This window comes from Hetaerina americana, unplaced genomic scaffold (assembly GCF_022747635.1).
Source record: "Hetaerina americana unplaced genomic scaffold, ioHetAmer1.1.p SCAF_7, whole genome shotgun sequence".
NCBI lineage: Eukaryota > Metazoa > Arthropoda > Insecta > Odonata > Calopterygidae > Hetaerina > Hetaerina americana.
In genome coordinates this window covers 75959692-75983443 of record NW_027287316.1, presented here as the reverse complement: position 1 = coordinate 75983443, position 23752 = coordinate 75959692, and the positions used below count along the sequence as shown (strand labels likewise).

General features: G+C 37.5%; 2 protein-coding genes across 2 annotated transcripts in view; both read left to right on the top strand.

Moving 5' to 3' along the window:
* The window catches only part of Wdr33 (WD repeat domain 33), a 30587-nt gene extending 8867 nt beyond the window's left edge, over positions 1–21720 (top strand). The window contains exons 6-11 of the mRNA XM_071595131.1: positions 7641–7874; positions 9977–10188; positions 12674–12798; positions 12918–12999; positions 17835–18029; positions 19478–21720. Coding sequence (XP_071451232.1) covers positions 7641–7874; positions 9977–10188; positions 12674–12798; positions 12918–12999; positions 17835–18029; positions 19478–21000 — 2371 coding nt within the window. The 3' untranslated portion in view covers positions 21001–21720. The remainder of the gene's footprint in view (positions 1–7640; positions 7875–9976; positions 10189–12673; positions 12799–12917; positions 13000–17834; positions 18030–19477) is intronic.
* A 916-nt stretch (positions 21721–22636) lies between these two features.
* LOC139696878 (uncharacterized) overlaps positions 22637–23752 on the top strand; it is a 58012-nt gene continuing 56896 nt past the window's right edge. The window contains exon 1 of the mRNA XM_071595758.1: positions 22637–22735. Coding sequence (XP_071451859.1) covers positions 22678–22735 — 58 coding nt within the window. The 5' untranslated portion in view covers positions 22637–22677. The remainder of the gene's footprint in view (positions 22736–23752) is intronic.

Here is a 23752-nt window from a genome sequence, read left to right as displayed (position 1 = left end):
GTTGCAGTGAGGCGCAAGGCAGTTGAGATCACCATTGAGTCCAAAGGAGAATGTATTTTTAATTAAAATTGAGCCATAATCAAAAGGGTGATCTTTTTGCATTATTGAAAATACTCTATTTAAGTTTTTTTTGGTGGTATCTTTTCTAACTAATTGAACTTTATTTTTGTATCTAACTAAGTATGACTGTATATTAGATGCTCTTGGAATTTGACTGATAAATTATCATAAGATATTGTCTGTAGGGATTAGATAGTACTATGCAGTGTCAAGAACTCTTGGGTGATAATAGTATTTCATTCTTCACAGTGAATGGGATAGTAAATCATTCATACATGGGTGGTCTGAAAAGTTTCCTTCCTCAAAAATTTCAGAAAAAATGTCTTGTATCTTTGTTAGGTCAGAAACTTTTCAGACCACCCTCGTACCCTTCATAGTGAACTCTTTGTTGGGGAAAAGAGTGTTTTTGTAGAGGGTTTACATCAAGGAGTTAGTGAGATGTAGAAATTAATCCCAGAGCCACTTAGTTTTGCTTTATTTGCTTTCCAAGTATGAAATTTGAGTTGCAGTATTGCTAATTGTTACCTTTGCAGGCAGTATTTGATAGTATTGTATTCAGTCCTCTTATCTCTTAAGCAAAAACGAAGAAGTAGAGAGAAATGGGTGTTTATAATTTGAAAAGGTATAAAGTTGTTTTGGGAAATATCGTTTCAGCCCTTGACAGATGCATTTGACTTCTTTTAACATAGCTAGTGGAAGGATCTATTCTGTCAGTATCAGTTTTGTTTTCATAGCTAATACCATTCATATTACTAATGTTTTTGACAAGATCAACTTAATTTTTCAATTGGCCTCATAATTTTTACATGCACATAATATGCTGATCACTTTGTTACTTGTGGTCTCCAGAAACAGGGAAATGTTTGACATAGTGGTGCATAACTTGATACCTGGCATCATTAATTTTTAAAAATTAGCTTTGTTAGAAAGCTTTATTTTTTATCCACTTGTCTGTGAATGATATTTTGATGGATTAATGTTACAGAATCATTGCTAGATCAGGTGAAATCATACCTGAATTGAGGGGTATAAGCATAAGATTTTGCTTGGAGGATTGAAGAAAAGGAACCATTATATAAACTTAAGGCTTTTATTTAAGTTCCATGCTCCACCAGTTCATTGATCAATTGCTTTGTAGCATCTGTTTACTTAATACAAATCGTATATGCTGTGCATATGTACTCGGTAGGTTCCTCTTTAAAGAGAAGGCAACAGTTTGAAGCAGATCCTCGTACAATTCAGCTGCTGCATACATGGGCCGGAATGATTTTGAGCATCAGTTGGACAGCCTTAGCTGTGGAATTGAATGAATTCCCATTACCATGGCAGCAGGAAGTCATAATGCACATACTACAATTGTTAAGCACTTGATATATTCCAGTAAAATTTATTCTTCCTTATTTCATCGCCGGTCATTTATGAATCTATGGATTGTTCATTCTGATATATCATGCTTCTCGTATATTATTGATATATGTATTGACTCTTGGATTTAATTCATTCGGTCATTCGATTCTGATGTAGGGATTTGATTGATTTCTTCAATTCTGTTGTTAAGCACATGCATTGGGGCTGTTTGAATGTGCTGTCATTTGGCCGTGCCATTGCTGCACTCTTCAGTTCTTTGGTGATTGATTATGGTGTGAATATTGGGCAAGTACCTCTAAGATCACCCTTGACGTGGACTGTAGTTGGTTTACTCTGGCATCACACCCTGAACCCTCCTGTTAAGAGGGTTCTGTGAAGTGAATCGTAAACTTTTCTACCACATGGTGTGAATTAATTTGGGTGGATTGGAGGCCTTACCAGCACTGGAACCCAGTGGGTCATAATATGACGCAGTGGCTGGGAGGGCCCAGGTTTGATTCCAGGTTATGCCCTTGGACACACTGCAGGTGGTGCAGGGAAAGAAACTGCCCCCCCCCTCTCCCTCCTTAAATGCATGAATTTCGTACCCCTTTGGGCTTTGCCCGAGGAGAGCTCTCCATTGATCTATCTAACCAATTTGGTTGCAGACCTGTGGCAAAAAAGCGCTAGGTTCATGTAGAAATGCCTTGGTTATGCTTCTTCATGGGCCCCTTTTCTCTTAGTTTTAAATCACAATAACAAGTTCTCAATTGATGAGGGAAATGAGTTTCATGGTATCATGCCAGAGATACAATGTGTTGATCATCAAGCCACTCATCTTGAATCTTCTCCCAGGATTAGAAATGTTTAACAGTTATTATTTTCTTCTAAGATAAATTACTACCATTAAAAAAATGATATTGAGTTTTGAATTTAAAAATACTTTTTTAATTGTAAGCAGTAATCCAATGACAAAGGAGAAATATCAACTTTTTAGTCTTCACAACTTCTGCAGGAATCTACAGGGAAAGTAAATAAAAGCAAATGTGACTCATAGACTTGATTCAGCCCTCTTTTGAGGTACAATGAGGGTCTTAGGATCAAATGATGTTCCATGGTTCCATTTGAGGGTGTGAACTGTTTGCTGAGAGTTTGTAAGGGGAAAAAATCAATATTGAATGGTAAAATCAATACTGGCAATAGAATTGTCGCCTAACAAATACTTGGCAGTAAATTTGCCCTTACATTTATACCAATTAATTGAGTGAAATAAGAGAAAAAGTCAATTAGGAGTTGTAAAATCCATGATAGAAAATTTTACTGTCTAAATGTACATACTCATCTAAACTATTGCAGGCAAGCTAATTACTTATGTTATGGATATACTCTTAGGTCTATAAATTTGAAAATAAAATTCTGAAATACTTATGTTATGGATATACTCTTAGGTCTATAAATTTGAAAATAAAATTCTGAAATACTTATTTCAAGCCATTAGGTGTCCATGTTTAGTGAGAGAATTGGAATAGTGTCAATGAAAGAGGTATTGCCTCTGATGAATGTTCTATGCCCAAAGATGGCTCAAAGTTGACTTTTGAATTAACTTTTAGTTATACTAGAGTCTAGCCTTAATGAACATAAGAAAATGGTATCAGATGTTACTTTTAGCCACTGTGGAGCTACTGAATCCATCCTGAACAAAACAGTTTTTTCGTTGAAGGTGATAAAGATATTAATATTTGAGTATTTCCTTTACATATGTATTGAACAAGGAGTGTATTCTATTACAATAATTATCTCATCCACCCATGGTTGCACAGAAGTACCATAAAATTACCATAGCTCAAGGAAATTCAATGCTATTGTATTAGTATAAGTAATTTCATTTCTGCTTTGTAAATCTTATTTTTCTGTATGCATAACTGAAAGTAAATGTGGAATGGTTATAAAAACTTATAGTATAGATGTCATGTCTTGAATGTTATCAAGAAAACTTAATGAAAAATCATCCAAGTCACCATGGCAATTCATGATATTAAAAAAACACTCCTTTACCTCCGTGAGTAGTTAGTAGTATTCCTAGTAGTAGTCCTAGTAGTAGTCCTTATCCTCCATCAGTAGTTCTCTCCGTGTTTTTCTAGGTTTTCACTGCTCCCTAGCAGTCAAAACTATTTGGGTCTGTGCAGTTTGTTACTCTTCCCCCTCCCCTGGCAGTAATTGTTTTTATTTGGTTATTCGTTCATTGCTATATTTGTTATGCCCTCAATAACTGTATTTCAGTTACCTACGATGCCTATTCTTTCCTCGTGAACATAAGCAGTCTTGTGATAAGGAAGATGCACACTGGCATTGTGTGTGCCAGAGGCTTGTCCCGGGCATGAAGTAAAGTCAACACTATTCCTTGCCAGACAACATTAATATGCAAATGCTCAGTTAAATTACAATCACTCATTGCCCATCTCTGAAAAAACAGTGTTGAGCACATTCTTTCCACTTGCCTTCTGCCCTCTGTGTCAACCTGCTTGCCACTTTCCTATGGATCACAGTCATACGTTCATTTAATTTCCTCCCTCCTGCCACTCCATTATGATACTCCCCTACCATGTTTTATATCTCCCTTGTCAACCCTGCCATTTCCAACAGTGGTAAATTTTTGAAACTTAGATATGATGATATCACAGACTTCTAAAAATTCGAGGCAATCCCCTAAAACAAATTTTAATTTTTAAATTCATCATCGGGTCATTTATGTGTGATTCCAATGACTTAAGCATTTTTTTGATGCATTGATTTACAAGTATCATATACGTTTTCTGTGGTATATAAGAGAGTAATTGTCGGGAAACAATCATCTGTAATTAAATCAGTATGTATGTTTTTTCTCCAATAGATAAAATTTATGTAACTATTAACCAACTCATTATTATTATAGATAATCAACAGGTTAAGGTAGGTTTTGGATGGACTCAACCACCAAATAGGTGACTTGTCTTTCCTAGCAAAATGCAACCCAACATCCTACCCTACAACAAGCCCCTCTTCATCTGGATATACTTCCTCCCTTCATTCTGTCCAATATCATAACCCTCGTAATTTCAAGCTAATTTTTATCAAGCCTTTTCTTCTAGGTCATTAATTATATTAACTTTATGTTAAAAATTAAATAGAACTTAAGGCTCATGCTGTGAACTAATTTGTGTAGCCTGAAAATCCCAGTGTCTGGTCTAAATATTATATTTGGGGATGTATTGTAAGGTTTAAATGGTTGCCACTGGGACAGTTTGACTTGTCAGTCATCCACCCCTGACATTTAACTCCTGGAACGCATTGATCATCATCAAGTTGATTGCAGAGGGTAAAACTCCCCAGGACTGGAAGATGGCATGAACCACGAAATCACTCGTGTCTTTATGGGTTAAAATAGAAGTGAATATACGTAGCAATTTATGAGCAGTCCCAAAACATCTTATGGCACCTTGTGCTTATTGGTATTATGAGATTTCTTGTCTGTGTCAATCTTCATTCCAAAGTGTGGAAGTCAATGCCAAGAAAATAGAGTGGCACAAATGGGCATCAATAGAGAATATGCCTCTATTTTCTATTCTGTTTCCCATACTTCTGGGTGCTCTCTTGTGTCTTAATCATCAAGAAATATGTTGTCATTTGTCATCACTCTTAAAATAGTTAGTGATGCAAGATGATGAGGGTACACTTGTTCATAGAAATCATGAGAGTATCCACACTGGTATATATAGTAGGGTCAGAATAATTTTTATCCTATGTGAAAATTTCCATATTTGAAGATAACCCCATAAATAGTTGGGCATATTCAGATTAGTGCTTCTTCGGAGGGACCAATATCTACCCCATATCCCCCTAACCAACAGTATAGAATGTGGTGTTAAAAAACCTGTGTGCAATGTATGAGAAATAATGAATTCATACATCTTTTTAGGTATTTGTCAAAGGAATGAAAAACTAAATTTACATATATGTTGGAAGGTTTAGCCTTTGTTTTGTTTATGTCATTATTATGTTTTATTCAAGAGTCTGCAACATTGGCTATTATCTATTTAGAGCCCACTTTGTTGCGGACAAAGTGGGCTCTAAATATATTATGAAGAAACTTATTTTTATTGACGACAAATTATCTTAAGGCCCTTTCTTACGTTTCAATGATTAACATCACCTAACTGAATTGGTCTAAGAGGGACTCAAACTCGTGGGCTGCATATCTGAATGAAATTACCACGCTACAATGTGCAATTATCCTGATCTGAGTCACTATTTTCCAATAATCCATCTATCAAAATAGTAATTAGTTCTGTTCTAACCACATACTTCATAATTGGAATTTCATTCAAAATTGATGTTGTGTCATTAATAGGGAGAGTTGACCATTAGGCCAACCTTTCCAATCTAATCCCTTGAGGTTTAAATTATTTTAATAATTCCATCATACAGTATAAAGTCCCTTGGTATTCAAACATAATTGGGTGAAATGGAAATCTCAATTCTGCCCATCAATATGAAAGTTAAAAATTTGATGCATTGAATTATGTGTTTAGTTGGACTCATCTTTTCAATCCTGTGCTTCACATTGCATTCCCAGTGGTGAAATATGTTCATGCAAATATTTCCCAGTTTTTCAAATTGGCAGAAAGGATCACCCAATACCTGATGAAACAAGTGTTCAAAGTACTTCATCATGAAGTTGTTTTGGACCTTCTATATGAAACCAAGAACGGCATCCTTCCAATGAGCCTAGGAACATTTGACATGAGGGTGATGTTGGGCTGATTTATGACTAGAAACCACAAGGAGTTAGGGAATCGAGATGGTGCGGGGGCTAATGTCCTGGCTTCCCACCCAGAGGGCCCGGGTTTAAATCCCGGTGGTGTTGAATATTTTTCAGAGGTATCTCGATCCCTACTTGAGGTGCTTTGTGGAGGGCACTTTGAGTGAGTACGCCGTCCGTCGGATGGGACGTTAAGATGCGGACCCCACGGCGCATTTTGTTAAGGGTAGGCTAATGCTGATGCCGGGTTTCTCTCCTTCCTTCATCATTTCGTGTCCATCCCCTATGGTGCAAATGACCTCAGCTGTCGGTCGCCTACCCTCAAAACTACTACCACAAGGAGTAGTTAGTTTTAAATCAGCCACAGTCCAGTACTCCCAACCTAAATAGAAGGTTGCGGCTTGTGGAGTCATGTGGAAGGCCTATAAATAACAATGAAATTGCGTACAAATTTTGAACAACCCTCTACAATTTTTGCTCCCATAATTTAAAAACAACCTTTTCATTAAAATGTCATGTTTTATGGCTGTAATTTATAAACTTAGGCCTGTGCTACAGTTGTTGTAAACACTTTGATATCTATTGAGGGAAACAATATTTATTCATAATTCAAGTGCTGATACTTCCTTTATTTATAGTGAAACTCTCTTTAGCCTGAACATAATGGTTAAGATTTAATTTACTATAGCTGTCATTTTACTTATTCTGCCTTGTTGATTGGCCTTTTTAAGCAGTTTTTCTCTTGGTTGAAAGAAGTAGAAATAAACTGTTGGGTAATCATTTTGTGGCAATTATTTAATGCATATGAAGCTTTCAGAATCTTTAAAATGCTGTCATCAATGGCAGAGGTAACCTAGCTTTTGAGCAACATTAAATTTTGATGTTGTATACCTAGTGTAGAGTCACCCCCTGCCAAACACCCTAGTGGTGGCTCACAGGGATGCTACATGGATTTAAATAAAAAGTTATCAGAGAATTTTGCTTTTCATATGCTGTCTGTATACTTTCTTTAAAAACCATGATTATGTCATTGGAATTCTATGATAAATTATGATTTTGTGTGAATTTCAGATTTTATTGTAATTCTTGATATGTTTGCGAAAACCTGAATTCTCACCAATCCACATCACTATTACTTGATAATAACTCTGTAGTATTTGCAAATCAATCAATTAATTTTATTCTTGGCTTCTTGTATAAACTGGGTTAAGTTATTGAATGATATTGATATTTCCCTGAAACACTAATAAATAAAATTAATATTTTATAAAATCGTTCAATTCACCCTTGAAGTTTCATAAATTGAAATGTTGCATATTTCGGTTCCGTCGATTTTACTAGAGGGAAACTTTACCTCTGCGTCCTGAGTCAGGTCATTCATTGTACTTTCCCAATTTGGATGTTGTACAAAATGTCATTTTGGAAATGTTTTCAGGCATGCTCACAAGAGTACAGTGATGGATGTGAAGTGGAACAGCAATGGCAACTGGCTGGTGACCGCCTCCCGTGATCATTTGCTCAAACTCTTTGATTTAAGAAATCTAAGCACTGAAGTTCAAACATTCCGAGGCCACAAAAAGGAGGCAAGCAGTGTGGCATGGCACCCTTATCACGAGGGGCTGTTCTGCAGTGGTGGATCTGACGGGGCAATTCTTTTTTGGCATGTTGGGTAAGGAAAACAGATGGAATTTCTTGTTGAGATTATTGTTGAATTAACTGAAAGGAGTAACTAAATGAAAGTGGCATATTTCCTTCCATTCTCTGCAAAGGATGCAATGATAATCATAGTCACTATTTCTGAGTGACAAACTCATTTGGAGTTGTATATGGAAGCATTTTTTCAATTGATTACTATTATTTTTTTTGTAAAAGTTTTTATTCAGATGTTATGTATGTTTAGAGCATTTTAATTGACAATGGGACATGGAAGATTGAGAGAGAGGGGAGAATGTTAGGCTAGTGAGGAAGGGGCAGGAATAGGATAGGGATGTTGGATGGATTGAAGGGTGGAATTAATTATGTGGAGTTGAAGAGAGGTTTTTTATAGTTTTGGAAGTCAGGTTGTGGTTTTTTGGTAAGGAGAGGCAAGGGAATTGTGTACCGTTGTGTAGTATGGGTCCATTCAAAACTTAACCGTAAATTACCAATATTACGAGGGCTGTCCAGAAATTGACCTCCATTATGTTATAAAAAATATCCTTGAATAGATACATTTTCAATTTTCATCTCAAAACTACATACTTCCACTATTTTATACATATTCGCCAAACAGATTTAACCATTTGTCATATCTCTGTATTAGTTTTCAAATTCCTTAAGCATAAAATTCTGCCGCCTGAGATCGTAGCCAACCGATTAGGACATCTTGAAATTCCCTGTCGAGATGAGCACAAAACATGTAGTAGCCCAACTTTTCAGTTGTTTCTCCATTCAACAGAGTCGTAGGAATCTGTAGAATACTTAAAAGTTTCAGATGGCGTAGAATGCCGGTATTCACGAACGTTTCGTCGATTTTCAGGTGCAGTTCAGTGTTAACCACAGACAGGCAGCCACTTCTGTCATCATCATGAAAAATTGTGTTCACTCTTAAACAAATTACAACACTGACGCAAAACTCTTGTCACTCACCAAATTTGGTCTGTACAGAGCATAAATTTCCCGATGAACGTTAGCAACAAGTTTTTTATCAGTAAATACCTTATCAGTGAACGAACTTCATATTTGGTGGGAATTTCAATTTTATTTATTTTTACCTACTGTGTATGTCAATGCATAGACCATTTTGCTCCCTTCACTACATGAAGACGGAAGTTACTTTCTGGACAGCCCTTGTAATAATGCTGTGATAAGTGAATAGTATCTAAAAACTATGGAGATAAGTTTAATGTGTATTCCATTGACATTAGTTCATTACATAACTCATGTACTCATCAGGATTTGCTTTTACTGTAACTTGATAATATAGCTGTAGGAGATATGAAATTTAAGTGGAATATAGGTGTATATACAGCAAAATATGATCTTTTAATGATGATATAGAGAAATCTACAGAAAGGACAAGAGCTAGTTGGATTGAGTGCACCTTGAGATACAGTGGATTAGTTAGAATTATAATGGAAGGGGATATTGAAGGGAAGTGAACATGAGGAAGACCAAGAGACATATGGAGTGTATAGGACAAATAAAGGAGGACACAGAAACAGAGAAGCTATCAGGGGGTGAAGTATTTAGCACTGAATAAAAAAGAAGAATGGAGAGCTATACAGTAAACCAATATTCAATGTTTTCAAGCTTAACTTTCTGGAAATCCATCATCACTGAAGTAAAGGTACAAATATGTCTTTCCTCTAATTGTTACCTGAGGATGATACCAATGGTTGAAACTAGTTGTACCGAAGAAAGATATTCCTAATTCGGTACAACTAGTTTCATCCATCGGCGTCATCCTCTGGTAAAATTTAGTGGAAATATACATTGGTATTTTTACTTCAACAGTAAACCATTCTTAGGCCTGGAATAATGTTTATATTGAGTAATTTTTTTCAATAAGTCAATATCAAATTTTTAATTAATGTATATTGTTTTATTAAGTGAAGTTAAGTTTTAACTAATGTAGTCAAAAATTCTTTTTAATGCTAGAAACATTCTCCTATGCCATTTTGTCTCATTTCAAACCAGTAAATAGTGTTTAACATAAATGGTTTTTGTCACGTGGGTCATAATACTAATTATATTCTGTGGATTTAACTTTAATTTTTGTTGCTTTTGCAGGGCTGATAAAGAAGTTGGAGGGATTGATGCTGCACACGACAGCATAGTGTGGGCTCTGGCTTGGCATCCACTTGGTCACATACTTTGCTCTGGCTCCAATGACCACACGAGTAAATTCTGGACCAGGAATCGACCTGGAGACCAAATGAGGGACAAATACAATCTAAACACACTACCTGCAGGATTGGCTGGATTCGATGATGCTGATATAGGTATTCATTCATGTGGCCGAAGTATATCTTTCATTTTTATGCTGTGGTTTAGCAGGTGTCTTTGTTTGATGAGGATCATTTTGGCCTAAATGATCACTGGGTGCGTATCATGTTGATGGGTTGCAGAAGTGCTCAGGGTAAAGTTAATTCACTCTCTCCTACCATTCCCATAGTTATGAATAAACAGTTGTCTTCTTTGCCTTGCCCACTTCGGACACTGGTGGTGGCTGTTAATTTGCACCTCTTAAGGAAAAATATCACATCTCATCCAATAGAGTACAATCTGGTGTGATGTAGTGGAATTAGGGCACAATGGATGTTTTAAAATTCAATCATTTGCTGTGACTTAGTTGTTTTTTTTTTGGTTTCATCAGGCTATGATGATACAATAAATTAAAACCTTGGTCACAATAAATTATATTACCCAGGGAAAAATTGCTGTTTTTTGTCAATCAGCATTTTTACTTGTCATAACTTATTAGGTGGGCAAAAATGAAGTTTGAAAATCATTATTAAATCAGTAAAATTAAATTTTGAGTTAGAATAACAATGACATGGGTAATATAGATGTAATACCTGACATTAACTGATAATACTTGTCTTTTCATAATTTAAAGTTAATTTTGACTATAGAATTCCATGAAAAATGTTTTGTTACAATGTGACTTCTTGAAAACTGTGAACTGATCAATTGTTGAGTGGTTCACATGGTGGTTATACATAAAACACTCAAGCAATTTAGTATTTCTATTCTTGTCGTGCTCCGTTGGCATGAACATTCGTTATACAATAAGTTTGTATTGGATTGAGTCTATATTTCAATCATTGATCCTTTGTGTCTAGTTTAACTTGGCTGTAGTTTGTGCACCAGAAAAAAATAATTCATAATGCAATTCATGCCATACATAAGGGCTAAGGTTTCTAGTGCCAGTCTAATACAAAGATCGCAGTAAAAAAATGTTTTAGGTTTTAGATGGAAAATAAGCGATTAATGTCAATTTATTTTTTGTTTTGGACAGGAATGATATTGACCGAATAAATAAACTTGGTATTTTTTCACACACAAAAAAAGAAAGAATGATATTGCTTTTTCATGGTAAATATTGGATCTTGAAATAAAGGCAAATTTTCAAGCATCTTGGATGTAGAAAAAGTTACACTTTTTGGTGTACTAAATGCTACAGGCATTCAAAACTGTTATTTTACAGTTTGCATTTTCCATGTCGTGTATTTTATCCAAATGAGTAAGATAATTTTGTTGAATTTACGGTGAAGCACATATCACTAAATAATTAGTATGCTGAAGTACAAATAGTTGTGTTCCCTAAAGAAGTTCCATAAACTATTCCATGCTGAGAGTGAAGTTGGAGCCATTATTTTGAGTCGGTTGTGAAAGGTGGATTTGAATGTTTGTTTATTTTTCATGTTTCTTAAAATGGTTTATAGCTTTTTTTAGGTGCAGATTTTTCCTGATTATCCGTGTGCAGATTATCTGTTACGTTCTCTCTTCCCAGATCCTCGAAAGTTTGATTAAGGTACAATCGTAAAGATAACTAAATGCTCTGAAACTTCAATATACTCTTTTTTAAAAGATAGAAGTTTGAAATAAATGAGCTTTCTCCAAAGTTTTTTTCATTTTCACGATATACAACGTTGTCAATTGTATTTGATTTTTTAATTTCAGCATATCAATACTGTCCCATTATCGTTTCTCTTGTATTTATTCATTAGCCCTGAGAATTTCATATTCTTCCTTAAGGCGAGCGAATACATAGCTTTACTTGGAAACAAATAATTCATTAGCTATCTACACTGAATCATTTTAATTGGTATATCATATGATGAATATGAATACACATTGGCAATCCTTCGTCAATATTTGTCCTTCACCAGTCATTTGTTTTTTCCCGGCTACATGATTGGTTTAGTGCTCTGAGGAAAATGTGTCTGCTCTTCACTTTATGGTAGTTCTGTGTCCCTGTGTATCTAAAATTCCACCCTTATAAAAATGGCTGAAAAATGGAAAATTATTCTTTCTATTGCTAAAAAAAAACTCCAATTAATGGCAAGGAATGAAAAACAGACTTGGTTTGTTTCCTAATTGCAGTCAAATGTTTTTTCAACTAATATGGCTTGTAGGAATTGAATCAGTTTATTTAACGAACATATTATCCACATATTTCGGTTATCTGTACTTTGTCATGCATCCATTCAACATGGATAATTGAGAAATTACTGTAATTAGTTTTTTGTAGAAATTGCATTCTCCCATCACTGCTCTTTCTATTCCATCCTTTCCTTCTTATAATTATCTTTAGATTAATTTTGTCCCCTCTGGTACTCATGGCCATTGCAGTCATCTTTACTTTAAAATGTAGATAGTCTTATTCCAGTGTCCTCTGTGGGTACTTTTAGTAATGTCAAAATCATAATTAAGGAAACTCATAAGGTTCACTGGTAATAATTCACTGCCAACCAATTCCAGATGAACCTGCCACCATTCCGGGGATGGGGCCTGATGACAGAGTAGAGCTCCCTTCTAAAACTGATGCGCAGATTCCTGGGCTGGACTTTGAAAATGTTCAAGATCAACAGAAACCGACGAAAAAGGTACATGTGATGATTTTCCCAGCAGCGTATCTATTTAAGAGTGCACCGAATAAAATGTTTAATGAGTTCGGATCACCCATTACAGTTTTTATGCCTAACATTTGTAAACATCGTTGCAGGTGCCGTATGCCAAGCCCATTCCGAAGAACTTCCAGGCTCAGTGGAATGAAACCAAGAAGCATAACCACGAGGATGGCCGAGGTAATTTCTCTTTCCTCTGGGAAATACCTAAAATTGTTGGCTTGAAACGGTAGGCTGGGGTATTCTTAAGGGACAGTTGATAAAACTAACCTCTTGGCTTCACTTACCCAAAAAGCCAAATATTTGATTTTATGAGCACCAACTTTGCATCTTATAAATATTTATGTTTTTTTGTCCCAAAAATTGGCTCATAGATCCAACATAAGACATGTCTAAAGTATAGATTAAGAATTGTTCATAGTAGAAAAAGTGATGAGTGATGTCCTAGAATAATGATACAAAGCAGGGTTCAGCATGATTCAAATCACAAGTAGTGGTAGTGTTATGGGAGGCGACCGACAGCTGAGGTCATTTGCACCATTAGGAATGGATGGGAAAAGGAGGAATGGTGGAGAGAAACCGGCATTAGCCCACTATTAATGAAAAGCACCAAGGGGTGCACAGTTTGATGTCCAATCTAACGTACTCACTTGAAGTACTCTCTACAAATACTGGTCAGGATACCACTGAAAAATTATACTACTACCAGGATTCAAACCTGGGCTCTATGGGTGGGAAGCCAGGACGTTAGCTACTGCACCAATCTGATTTTCTTAAAATTACAATGTACTCATTATTTACAACATGAGAACCGATATAAAAGCTGATAGTTAAGATATAAATAGAAATTTATTCACTTGGGATATAATAATTTGTCATTTATGAACTGTAATTGCTGTAGGAATTTTTTTCAGTGAGAAGCATCTTTGCAGCATGTTTAAATTGACATAAATTATTGGTTTCCTTAGAAACTCCTTTAGCCTGCAATTTTATAGTACTTACCCCATAGATTTGGGTCCCAGGCCTGTTGCTTTGGCTTTAGTGTATTGAATCAATAATGAGGGGATGGGCCGTAATTCCTCAAGAAAATGCCGTAAGTAATGTTGGGAGTACGCAGCACCATTGTATATAGCATTTTAGCACATCCCTGCCAGCAGTTTCCTTCAGTGTTCCAGGAAGGAGGCATGCTGAACTTCTTAATTTTCCTGAAATGGGGTAAATGTGGACCTCCTACATTAAACACTTGTATAAAGTTATGCCGAGGAATTCGATGTGCTTACGGCATAACCCATGGCTTGGTTATCTAATCATTTTTAAGGAATTGTGGGAGAAATTAATGGCCTGGCATTTATTGCCATTCATTTCATTGCTATCGCCCTCTTTCTTACTTTATTTGAGTTTTTCTTTTGTGGTTTGGCACGTTGATTTGGCTATTTTCAGAGTGAGGTTTACAGTATGTTTTTTTTGATACCATTGATTATGACTGTGGTATAATTTCAAGACTACAGCCAACTAAAACCCCATAAAAATGTACTTCCTTATATCTTTGTGAGTAGTTACCCATAAAAGATCTCTCGTAAATGATATGTTCCACCTTTGATTCCAACGAAATAAATTTTACATTAATGCATTTTTTTGTCTGTTGTTATGTATGCACTGTTTTTGCTCGTGGAATCAAATGTATTGCAAGTGGATCAGATGAATATAAAGGAGATAGATTTATATTATTGTATGCGTAGTGAGAACAAAACTTTGTGATTTTTGTGTGACTCTGTCACCATACCAAAGAAGCATAATGCACCAGAGTACATTCCCATAGTTTGTTAGTACATGTATCATAAAGTGAAAATGCAACCGCAGTCAATGATTCGGTTTTGGTTCGTGCATTAAGTCAATCCTGGTGAGACAGTATCATTGCCGTACCTGGTTACCCTATTCACTTCATGTGGTCTCTACCACACATATAAATGTACTTAAAATATAATTTTAGTGAATATTGTCATGAAGGTGAAACTGTAGTGGTATTCTAGGCTTGGCATTATCGGGACAACAAGGGCTGAAAATGTTTTGTGTAGCATCTTAGCATATTTGAGACCCAACTTTGGCTAATGGCTTACTTTATTGGGAGAAAAATGCCATGCCTTACTGAAGTAAAATCAGAAGTTCAGTGCTATGAATAAAAGATAAAACTTTTCAAGGAAATTGCTGAACTCACTCTGCTTCGAAAATTATTTCTTGGCATTTCCCACTGTTGTAGTCATTCATTTTTCAGCATGTTTCTGCCATTGAAACCCTAGATCTATGATAAATGTTTTTTACACTGTCGCCATAGCTTTGCATAAGATCATGATGACCATGAAAACATTTAGCGCGTAATTGAATTTGTGAAGACATGACTAAGGTTAAGTTGACACAAGGTAAATGGAAAATTGGCCATAGACTGGATAGATGTAATTCTAAACCTGTATGAATAAAAATGCTAAGGTGGGCATAGAATATGAAGAATTATGTTTGACTGTGGCTGACTGGAGAGAAAGACCGGATTGTCAGCAAACAAAGCATTTAAGGGGTTGATGGGTATTGTCAAGGAGGACACTGAGTGAAGATGAAAAGATCTGCCCTTGGTATGAAACCTGGTATGTTTCCAAATTCTTGGGTTTGAGGAGAAAGGATGCGTGTGGCTGTGAGACTTAATAGATGAATGGACCGTAGAAATAACGAACAGTGAGGAATACATGGAGAGGAAGGTTAGATACGGTTGGTAAGATTGGAAGCAGGTGAGTGAAATTCGAAGAAGGTAGATGAATTAAATGGAGGGGATTATGTTGAAGGTTTCCATGGCCTGGTGCCAGTAAGGGCATTATTATTATGGAGTTTTCACATTGAATAGAGATTGACTTTGCGAACAATGGTTGCACCGATATCTTGGTCGATAGGTAGACCTCATTTTTCATAGCTCTCTGATAAATTGTTGCCGCTTGTATAATCTAATGCTTTCCTACTTAGTCTGGACGGATATTAATTTTCCCTGTAACATTCTTAGCATACTTGAAGTGTTAATGGTGCTTTGGTTCCAATCAGGTATACTTGCCTATGGCAGAGGGTTGTAATTGTTTCTTCTCTATTGCCTTAACATGATCCTTCTGTTTAAACTTCCTTCCTTATAATTTCTGGACATTTTAAAAGCCTATATTTAATCAGTGGACAACAATCACTGGTAGTAATTATTGGCATTTTATGTTGGTAAATGTATTTGCTTAGTTATTAAGCTTATCTTAAGGTTCATTTTGTATTGGATTAACTGAATATATACCTTTCATTTCATTGTGTTATTTGTGTTGTGATATGAATCATTCATTAGAGGGCCATCTCCTTACATTTGTAAATGAGAGTAAATCCCCAATTAAAATGCAAGCATTTCTTGTAAATTTTGTATAGAAAATGGTCCTTAAGATTTGGATTAAGGGGGATGGATCTACCATTATTAGGTGAGAGAGAGTGATTTAGCCAATTCTTGACTTAAGAAAAAAACTTGGGGAAAAGTCGGAGGGGAGAGGGAGAAAATGTGGGGGGTTTTGGAATTCTCTGCGAGAACTTTTTTTTTCGATAGGTAGATAAAGAATTTCATGTTAGGATACTGCACCAAGCCAAATTGAAAAATTTAGAAGTAATATTAAATATGAATAAATGACTGTGCTCATATATTTTAGTCCCCAAGGATTTAAATGAAATGGGTGGGATTGAGCTTTTTTTGGGATGTGGGACGTGGATTGACATTTTAAATTTGAGAAAACACAGTGAAATTCTTACAAAGAACGTAGCTTTTTTTGTTGAAGACAGAGAGTAGTGGCATTGATGAATCGCTAGTCAACGATAGTTTGTTCAGTATTTTAATCTTAGAAATTGATAAAATTTTGTTTCAGGGGATCTTGATTCAATGTAAAAAAAATAAAACATCTTTATAAATGTTGTGGACTTGTGATGTAGTAATCAGCATCTATTTTTCTCCTAAGTTTGGTCTTCCAAGTACCGAAATCAGTTTGGAGGAGCTCCATGCATGACCACTGGAAGTTAACACTCTTAAGGAGCATGAACTTGAGAAATAACAAATTAGTTTTAGATTTCAAGGAATGACTTAAGGAAAAACCACAGAAGCAACCTATTTTTTTAAATGGTATTTACTTTAGACTCCAGATTATCTGGGATGAAAGTAACTAAGTGGGATAGTGAAAACCCATCAGTTAATCCTCTCTCCACATGAACAAATGCAGGCAGTACACATTATACTATGGCAGTTTTTGTGCCCAATAGAATGTAATTTCACGATTATAATTGAAGTTCCAAGTACTATATGCCTGCGTAATGCAGGTGTCCCCTGAATTATAGGAATATTACCTGGTAAACTCTCCAAGATACATTCATTTAACAGATGTTTAGCATAATGCAGTTGGAAATAATAGCAATATTCCAATGGATAAGTATGTATACTATGAAATTACTCATCCCTTTGCCCCTGGGTCATCATTGAATGGGCTTTTTTTTTAATTGTAATAGAAGTTGTAATCAACAACTGATAGTGAATATTTTAGTTCATCTTCCCTTTATGATTAGTCGCACATACACACCACCAAAAGAGTTTTATTTGCAAATTTGTCATATTGTTTTTGAGATTTTGAAGAAAATATCTGTCATATACAGGGTCACTTGAATTTAAAATGATTTTTGTCTAAAAATGTTTTCAGCCCTTAAAAATAGTAACAATATGTGTAATTTGATGCATACTACACATGCAACACTATTTCTTCAGTTTTTATCTGAGGTTCTTAACATGACGTTGAAAAAAATTAATGTTTTTCACTATTTTCGTATTCCGTGCTATGGTATTTATAAGAAGAGAATCTATGCCCTAGTTGCACGAAAAGTAATGTATTTATTATTCCCGTATAATGTGAACAAACCAAGTTGTTTTACGCAAGTGACCCCTTTCATAAAACCTTGTTCATTTTCATCCGCAGGTGATGATGATAGTGACGACGAAGATTCATCTCGGTCGCGCCCAAGGGGCTGGGATTCTTCAAACAAGGATCAGTATCCTTATCTTGACTCTGTTGTCATGGTAGATGGTAATGAACAGTCGCAGATCAAAGTGCCTTTGTCAGATCTTCAACCAACCGCACTTATTATGTATGGAAAACTGGTGCCTGTAGAACGTAAGTATTACAAAAGAGGTCTCCTATTTGTCTCATGTTCTTGGGTAAGTAAAACACCTGCGAAAGCCTATAATGCATTTGGAAATCTTTTTTTTTTTTAGTCTGTTGAAATGCATTATCTGTTAGATTTATTCTTCTAGTGCATTGTTTCCCCATGCTTCACCCATCCGTCATCGTGAATTTTGCAGTGTTTCCACCAGGGATTTTGAAACTCTATGGTTTTAGCTAATTCAGTTTTGTTTAAAATATTAAAAAAATTAATGATAAATAGCTTAACCTTTGATGGAAACATTCAAACAACACTACATATGTTCTCTGTTCAGAAGAAGAGTGAAAACTCCATGCACAGCAGTTAGTAAACTTCTCCCTATGCATTTTTCTTGCCCATTTAAGAGTTGGTCAGGAATGAAAGGAAGGTTTGAAAGAATCAGAGGGGATGTACAAAGCAAGCAAATTTGAAAGGTGAAACCCTGCCTTTAATTTCATGATCAGTGATAATGACATACTTCTGGTTTTTTTCATTTGTATGCATAGATGCATCAGCAAACAATTTGCCTACCAAGATAAAGTTTGTTTTTCTTCTCATTCAGTTGTATTGCATTACATAATAATACTCTATGGGCAGAGTTGAGCCAGAGAAGGAAGATGTTCTGGGAGAATGGCTGCTTAGGGATTGCAAATGTATAGTTTTCATTGCCAATTGTTGCTTAAGCAGTCATCTGTGTTGAAATGTGTTGAAATGCATTCAAATGTCATTGCTGTCATACACCGACTAAATAACCAGTCACTTTGCTTGTTCCAACTTTTTCATAGCTCTCTTGAATGTGATTGTTAAAAAGATATCCTCATATCTAATAAATATCTAATAAATCATAATCTAATAAAACCTCAGGACTATACTTTGAGTATGCCTCTTAATTTTTACCAGGACTCATTGGCTATTAGGGTGGATTGGAGCATTGTATATGTTTATTTCATAGAATTAATATCAATGCTGCTGTAAAGGAAATTAAATATTTGAAAAATGAGAAAATATTGCCCATAAAATATATATATTGTAAAAGGCTCTTGAAATAATTTTTCCCCGAGTTAAAATCTGGGGAAAAAAATCAATTGAGAAATCACTCGCTCTGTTTTTTTCTGCAAAACACAAGTACATGAAGTCTCTAATTATTGTGTCATCATTTCCTCGTGAACTACTCACTCCTGTGGTTGTGATGAATGTACATGTATATTTTGTGTTTACACTATTGGAACCCTGTAACCTGTGTTTCAAATTTTGAAATACATGGCAAGCTACTTTTTCCATTCTGAAATACTATTGTGGGTGATATCTGAACAATTGAAAGGAAATGATTTATAATCCGTGGGATCCATATTTTAGGTGATCATTCACCAAAAGGGACCAAAGCAAATACTAATGCTAGTCCCAAACATTTAAATTCCAGCTGGTTCGACCTTGGCCACTGCCATTGCTGGAGGTGCGGACGAATTGAAACGGATAATCGACTCGGGTGAGGTGGAAGAGCTCCGTGAGGTGATCAGCCAACGGGACGACAACTACGAAGAGGAGGAGAACGAGGTGAACACTGTGTCTGAGAATTCATCCAATTCCGTGTCTTCAACACAGCAGCAACAGCAGCGCCACTCAAGGTTCAATGAGGGCCCAGGGACCAAGACGGGTGATGAAAACGTGTGGTACAGGGAGAGCAATGGGGGTGAAGACATGAGCCCCAACTACCACCGCCAGTTCGACTCTAGGGGGAGTGGTGTGAGGGGTGGTGGGCGTGGCATGCACCAGTTCATGGGCGACAGAGACATGAGAATGGGCCCTCCGATGAGGCCCGATGGTGGACCCATGGACTCAAGGGCAGGGGGAGGAGGAGGTGGCCCTGGGTTCCCCGGACATAGGATTGGTCTGCCGCAAATGGATTCGCCCGGCGTGAGGGCTGCAGGAGGAGGCAGTGGGGATGGCCAGTGGCAGGGGCCAGGGGCTGGGGGTGGCTCAGGGGATATGGACCTGAGGATGGAGATGCCCATGACCAATGTGGGGCCACCACCCATGCCACACCATATGGGCCCGCACTCAAGGGGGGGCGGGATGGTGGGTAGCAATGGTCCTCCTCCACCCCCACAACAGCAGCAGCAGCAACCACGGTATGATCAGGACCAGGACTTCCGGCAGATGGGGGGACCTCCACCCCCGAGGGGTAGAGGCATGCGTGGCACGCCCCCACCCTTCGGGCGGGGCCTCGGTCGGGGGGTCCCCCCGGCTCCCCCTCCACCCCCTGGGGGCAGGGTGGATGTGGACCACCGCATCCAGGGTGGAGGCTACGAGGACTTCGAACCACCTCCTCAGGGTGGCCCCAGTGTCGGCCGAGGGGGGTACCAGCAGAACGTCCCCCACGGCCAATCACTTCTCAACCCCCCTCGTGGCGGTATTAGTTCGAGGGGCTACGGAATGAGTCCCGAGAGGGGCATGAGGGGAGGGCCATCGAGGCGTGGGGGTGGCAGGGGAGGCGGGATGGATGGACAGGATGACTGGGGTGGTGGTTCGCAGGGTGGGGGCGGTCCGGGTGTACCACCCGGCATGCCCCCCCACAAGCGTAGGTGGACAGAGAACGAGGAGGGCGGTGGACCGATGATGGATGGCAGGGGGGGGAGTGGCCGAGGGAGTTTTCGGCACGGTCCAAACAGTGATGGGGGTGGGTCGTGGGACGGCAGTGGACCTGGGGATTACCAGGGTGGAGAGAATATCGAACAAGGAGTGGCAGGTGATAAGCCATACTACAGTGGGGCTGGTGCGCAACAGTTCCAGGAAAATTTTTCAAAGGTTGGATACCCGAGGGGAGGAGGTGGCTTCCGTGGTAGAGGCAGTGGTGGTATGATCCGTGGAGGTGGTAGGGGCATGTATCCCCGTGGCGGGCGTTCATCCAGGGGTCCTCCTCGGGGCAGGGGTGGTCCATACTGAGTTGTTTTGAGTTTCAATTGTCGTTGGGCTGCTGGCGGTTCAGAGTCCACTGCAGATTTGTATGCAAGTCAGCAAGCGGAGAATTTTGGGATTGGGTGGGAAAAATGGCTTGTGTGTATCTGCAGTTTCAGGGATATTGTATTCCATGTATGTGACAGCATTTGAAGTTAATCTGCAAATGTCGTTTGGTGATCTATGGATATTCTGCTACTGTAGAAAAGAAGTAATATGTTAGCCATCTGCCTTTTTTTTTGGAAAGGTATTGAATTGCAGTTGATTTCTCTGATTTGTGGCTCACAGGAAATCTGGTGTATGCATTTCTTGTAACATATGAAATGACAAAAATGCTTATTTATAGAAAAAAAAGAACAGTTGGCATTTTGAAGCGGAGAAAACTTTACCCTGAGGAAGTGATTGTTATACTATGGAGACATCCACTTGAATTAATTGATGATTGCATGGGGTAGGGGCATTTAATAAAAAGAAACGTCACCCATTTATAGATTCACCTTTCCAGTCGTCTTTCCTCTTACAACACTGTCAAGAGATTCCTTTTGTTCTAGCAGGTACAGTTCTCATTTGAAGTTCGCTGTCACTATGCTGCTTTTACCATGGAGCCTGGAGGTGTGATGATTCATTTAATGCATAATTCCCAGAAGAGTTTTGAAGGTGAAAATTGGCAAAAAAAAGGCAACACCATCTTAAGGAAAATTCCTTGTATTAATCAATTATATTGACCATAAGGATAATTTTTATTTGGTCTTAATTTAAGTTACCGTGTTACAGTTATCAGTGTTTCTTTTATTTTAAAATGAATCTGTAAAGCAATCCTCTATCATTCTTCCACAAATCCATATCCTTAAAATAATAAAATGAAGAAAAATGATGATCGTCATAGGTAATATATGGTGGTTGTCACAGTGACCAGATTATTATGGCAAGCGTACAATGTAATTTGAACATTTCTTCAGGTTGAGAAATTGCGAGGAAGGTTGTGTTCCTGATTGTAATTATGAAATATTTACTGGTGATTCGGAGACTTGGATAGTTCGCTTCATCATATCTTGCGAGCATCCTCAGGTCAGCTTATTACTATTACGTGTCTAAATGTGCAATTTTCTAAATTATGTGGAACCTTGCATGCATATCGGTTCGTTTTCAATCACGATGAGCTTTTCCTTTCCTCATGCTTGTTAAACTTCCCGTTTTGTGAAATTTTTTGAAAGCTTCTTTTTTGTCATTTCACGTTTTTATATCGTAGTAGGTGTTTGATAAACTGACGACTTCTTCCGTTGTCGTCACTTGCGCTTCGAGTTCAGTGACCGTCCTTCCGTTAGTTTCAATCACTACCGCAGGTGCTCTTGAGGGCGCTTCCATTGGGAATCCTCCCTCCCACAGGCCTCTTACCCCTACCCTTCCCATCGAATTCTTTAACAAAAGCGTTAAGCTCTCCCGCCACCTTTGTTCATGGCCTTCCGTCATCCCGGGCGGAGGTACGTGCCACAACCAGAGGTCAAAAAGCAATATTCCAACTATTACCATCGGAAAGAGTACGGTGAAGTAGTCTCAGGTTTTTCCCGTAACAGTTTTGATTTATCTAGGAAGAAAGTTCAGGTTTTAAGTCGTGCCCGAAATCGCCGGTGAAAGTGGTGTTTTGCAGTGAAGAAATATTTGAAGATGGCTATCCACGTTCATATATTACAGGTCATCCTTCTAGCATCTTCAGCCGTCGCAGGTAAGTTTATTCGTATGATTGTTGCCAGTAAAAATGCATGCGTATGTCCAATGGTGAATATGAATGGATTAGTATTTTCGCCATGTGATTCGAAAATTTTAGTGTGACATCGAAGTATTCATTTTCAAATATTCTGTACAGCTAACCACTCAATTCATTCCGCCGTTAACGTTCGTGGCTCGTATAATTCTTCATTTTGTTCGAACGCGTTTTACACCGTTCCTTAATGGATTTTTTTAAGATAATGATTGAATTAATATTCGTTAACTCGTTACTAATGTGTCATCCGGAGGATTTCTAACAATCCTTCATGACTCTTTTTAATGTAGATTGCATGATAGGTATTTTGAATTCGTGGGTAGATTGACGTCGTAATTTTGATTGCATTTCAAGCAAATACCAGAATATTCGATCATTTGAAATTTTTTTATACCAAAATATGATTCGTAGTGCATTAATAATGCTTTTTTAAAGATTTTTGTCGATTCCATTTGGAATGTCGAATGCTCTTCAACGGAATTCTTCAAGGTACTTTGTGTTGATGGAAGTGTGCCGCTATGGGTGACTCTTCTTCACGCTGACCTACTTATCCTTCATCCTGGATGTGCAGGCTTCCCCCAATACTTCTTACCTCGAAGAGAACTGGTGGGATCTCTAATTGGAATCCTGTGTGGAGATCCGATTGCTGCGTTAAGGAGAAATTTAACTCTGCTTTTTTTGAGTACACGGAACCTTATTGGGATTGGCAATTATCTTTGTGTTTATTGACCGTAAAATAGTTAAAATTGTTTTCTTGAAGTTACAGTTTTATTTTCAACGGAATTCATCGGTGAGTTATCCCAAGATTGTCTTATAACAAGACTCTTTGAAGATCATCTAGATGTGTTCTATATCGCCTCGCGGCAAAAAAAACGGAACTAATTAGATCATATTGACGTCGCTAATGAATTTTAAATGATCAATTTAACATGCGTCTGCATTTTCTGGGGATACGTTTTCAATAGATAGAGTTTACTT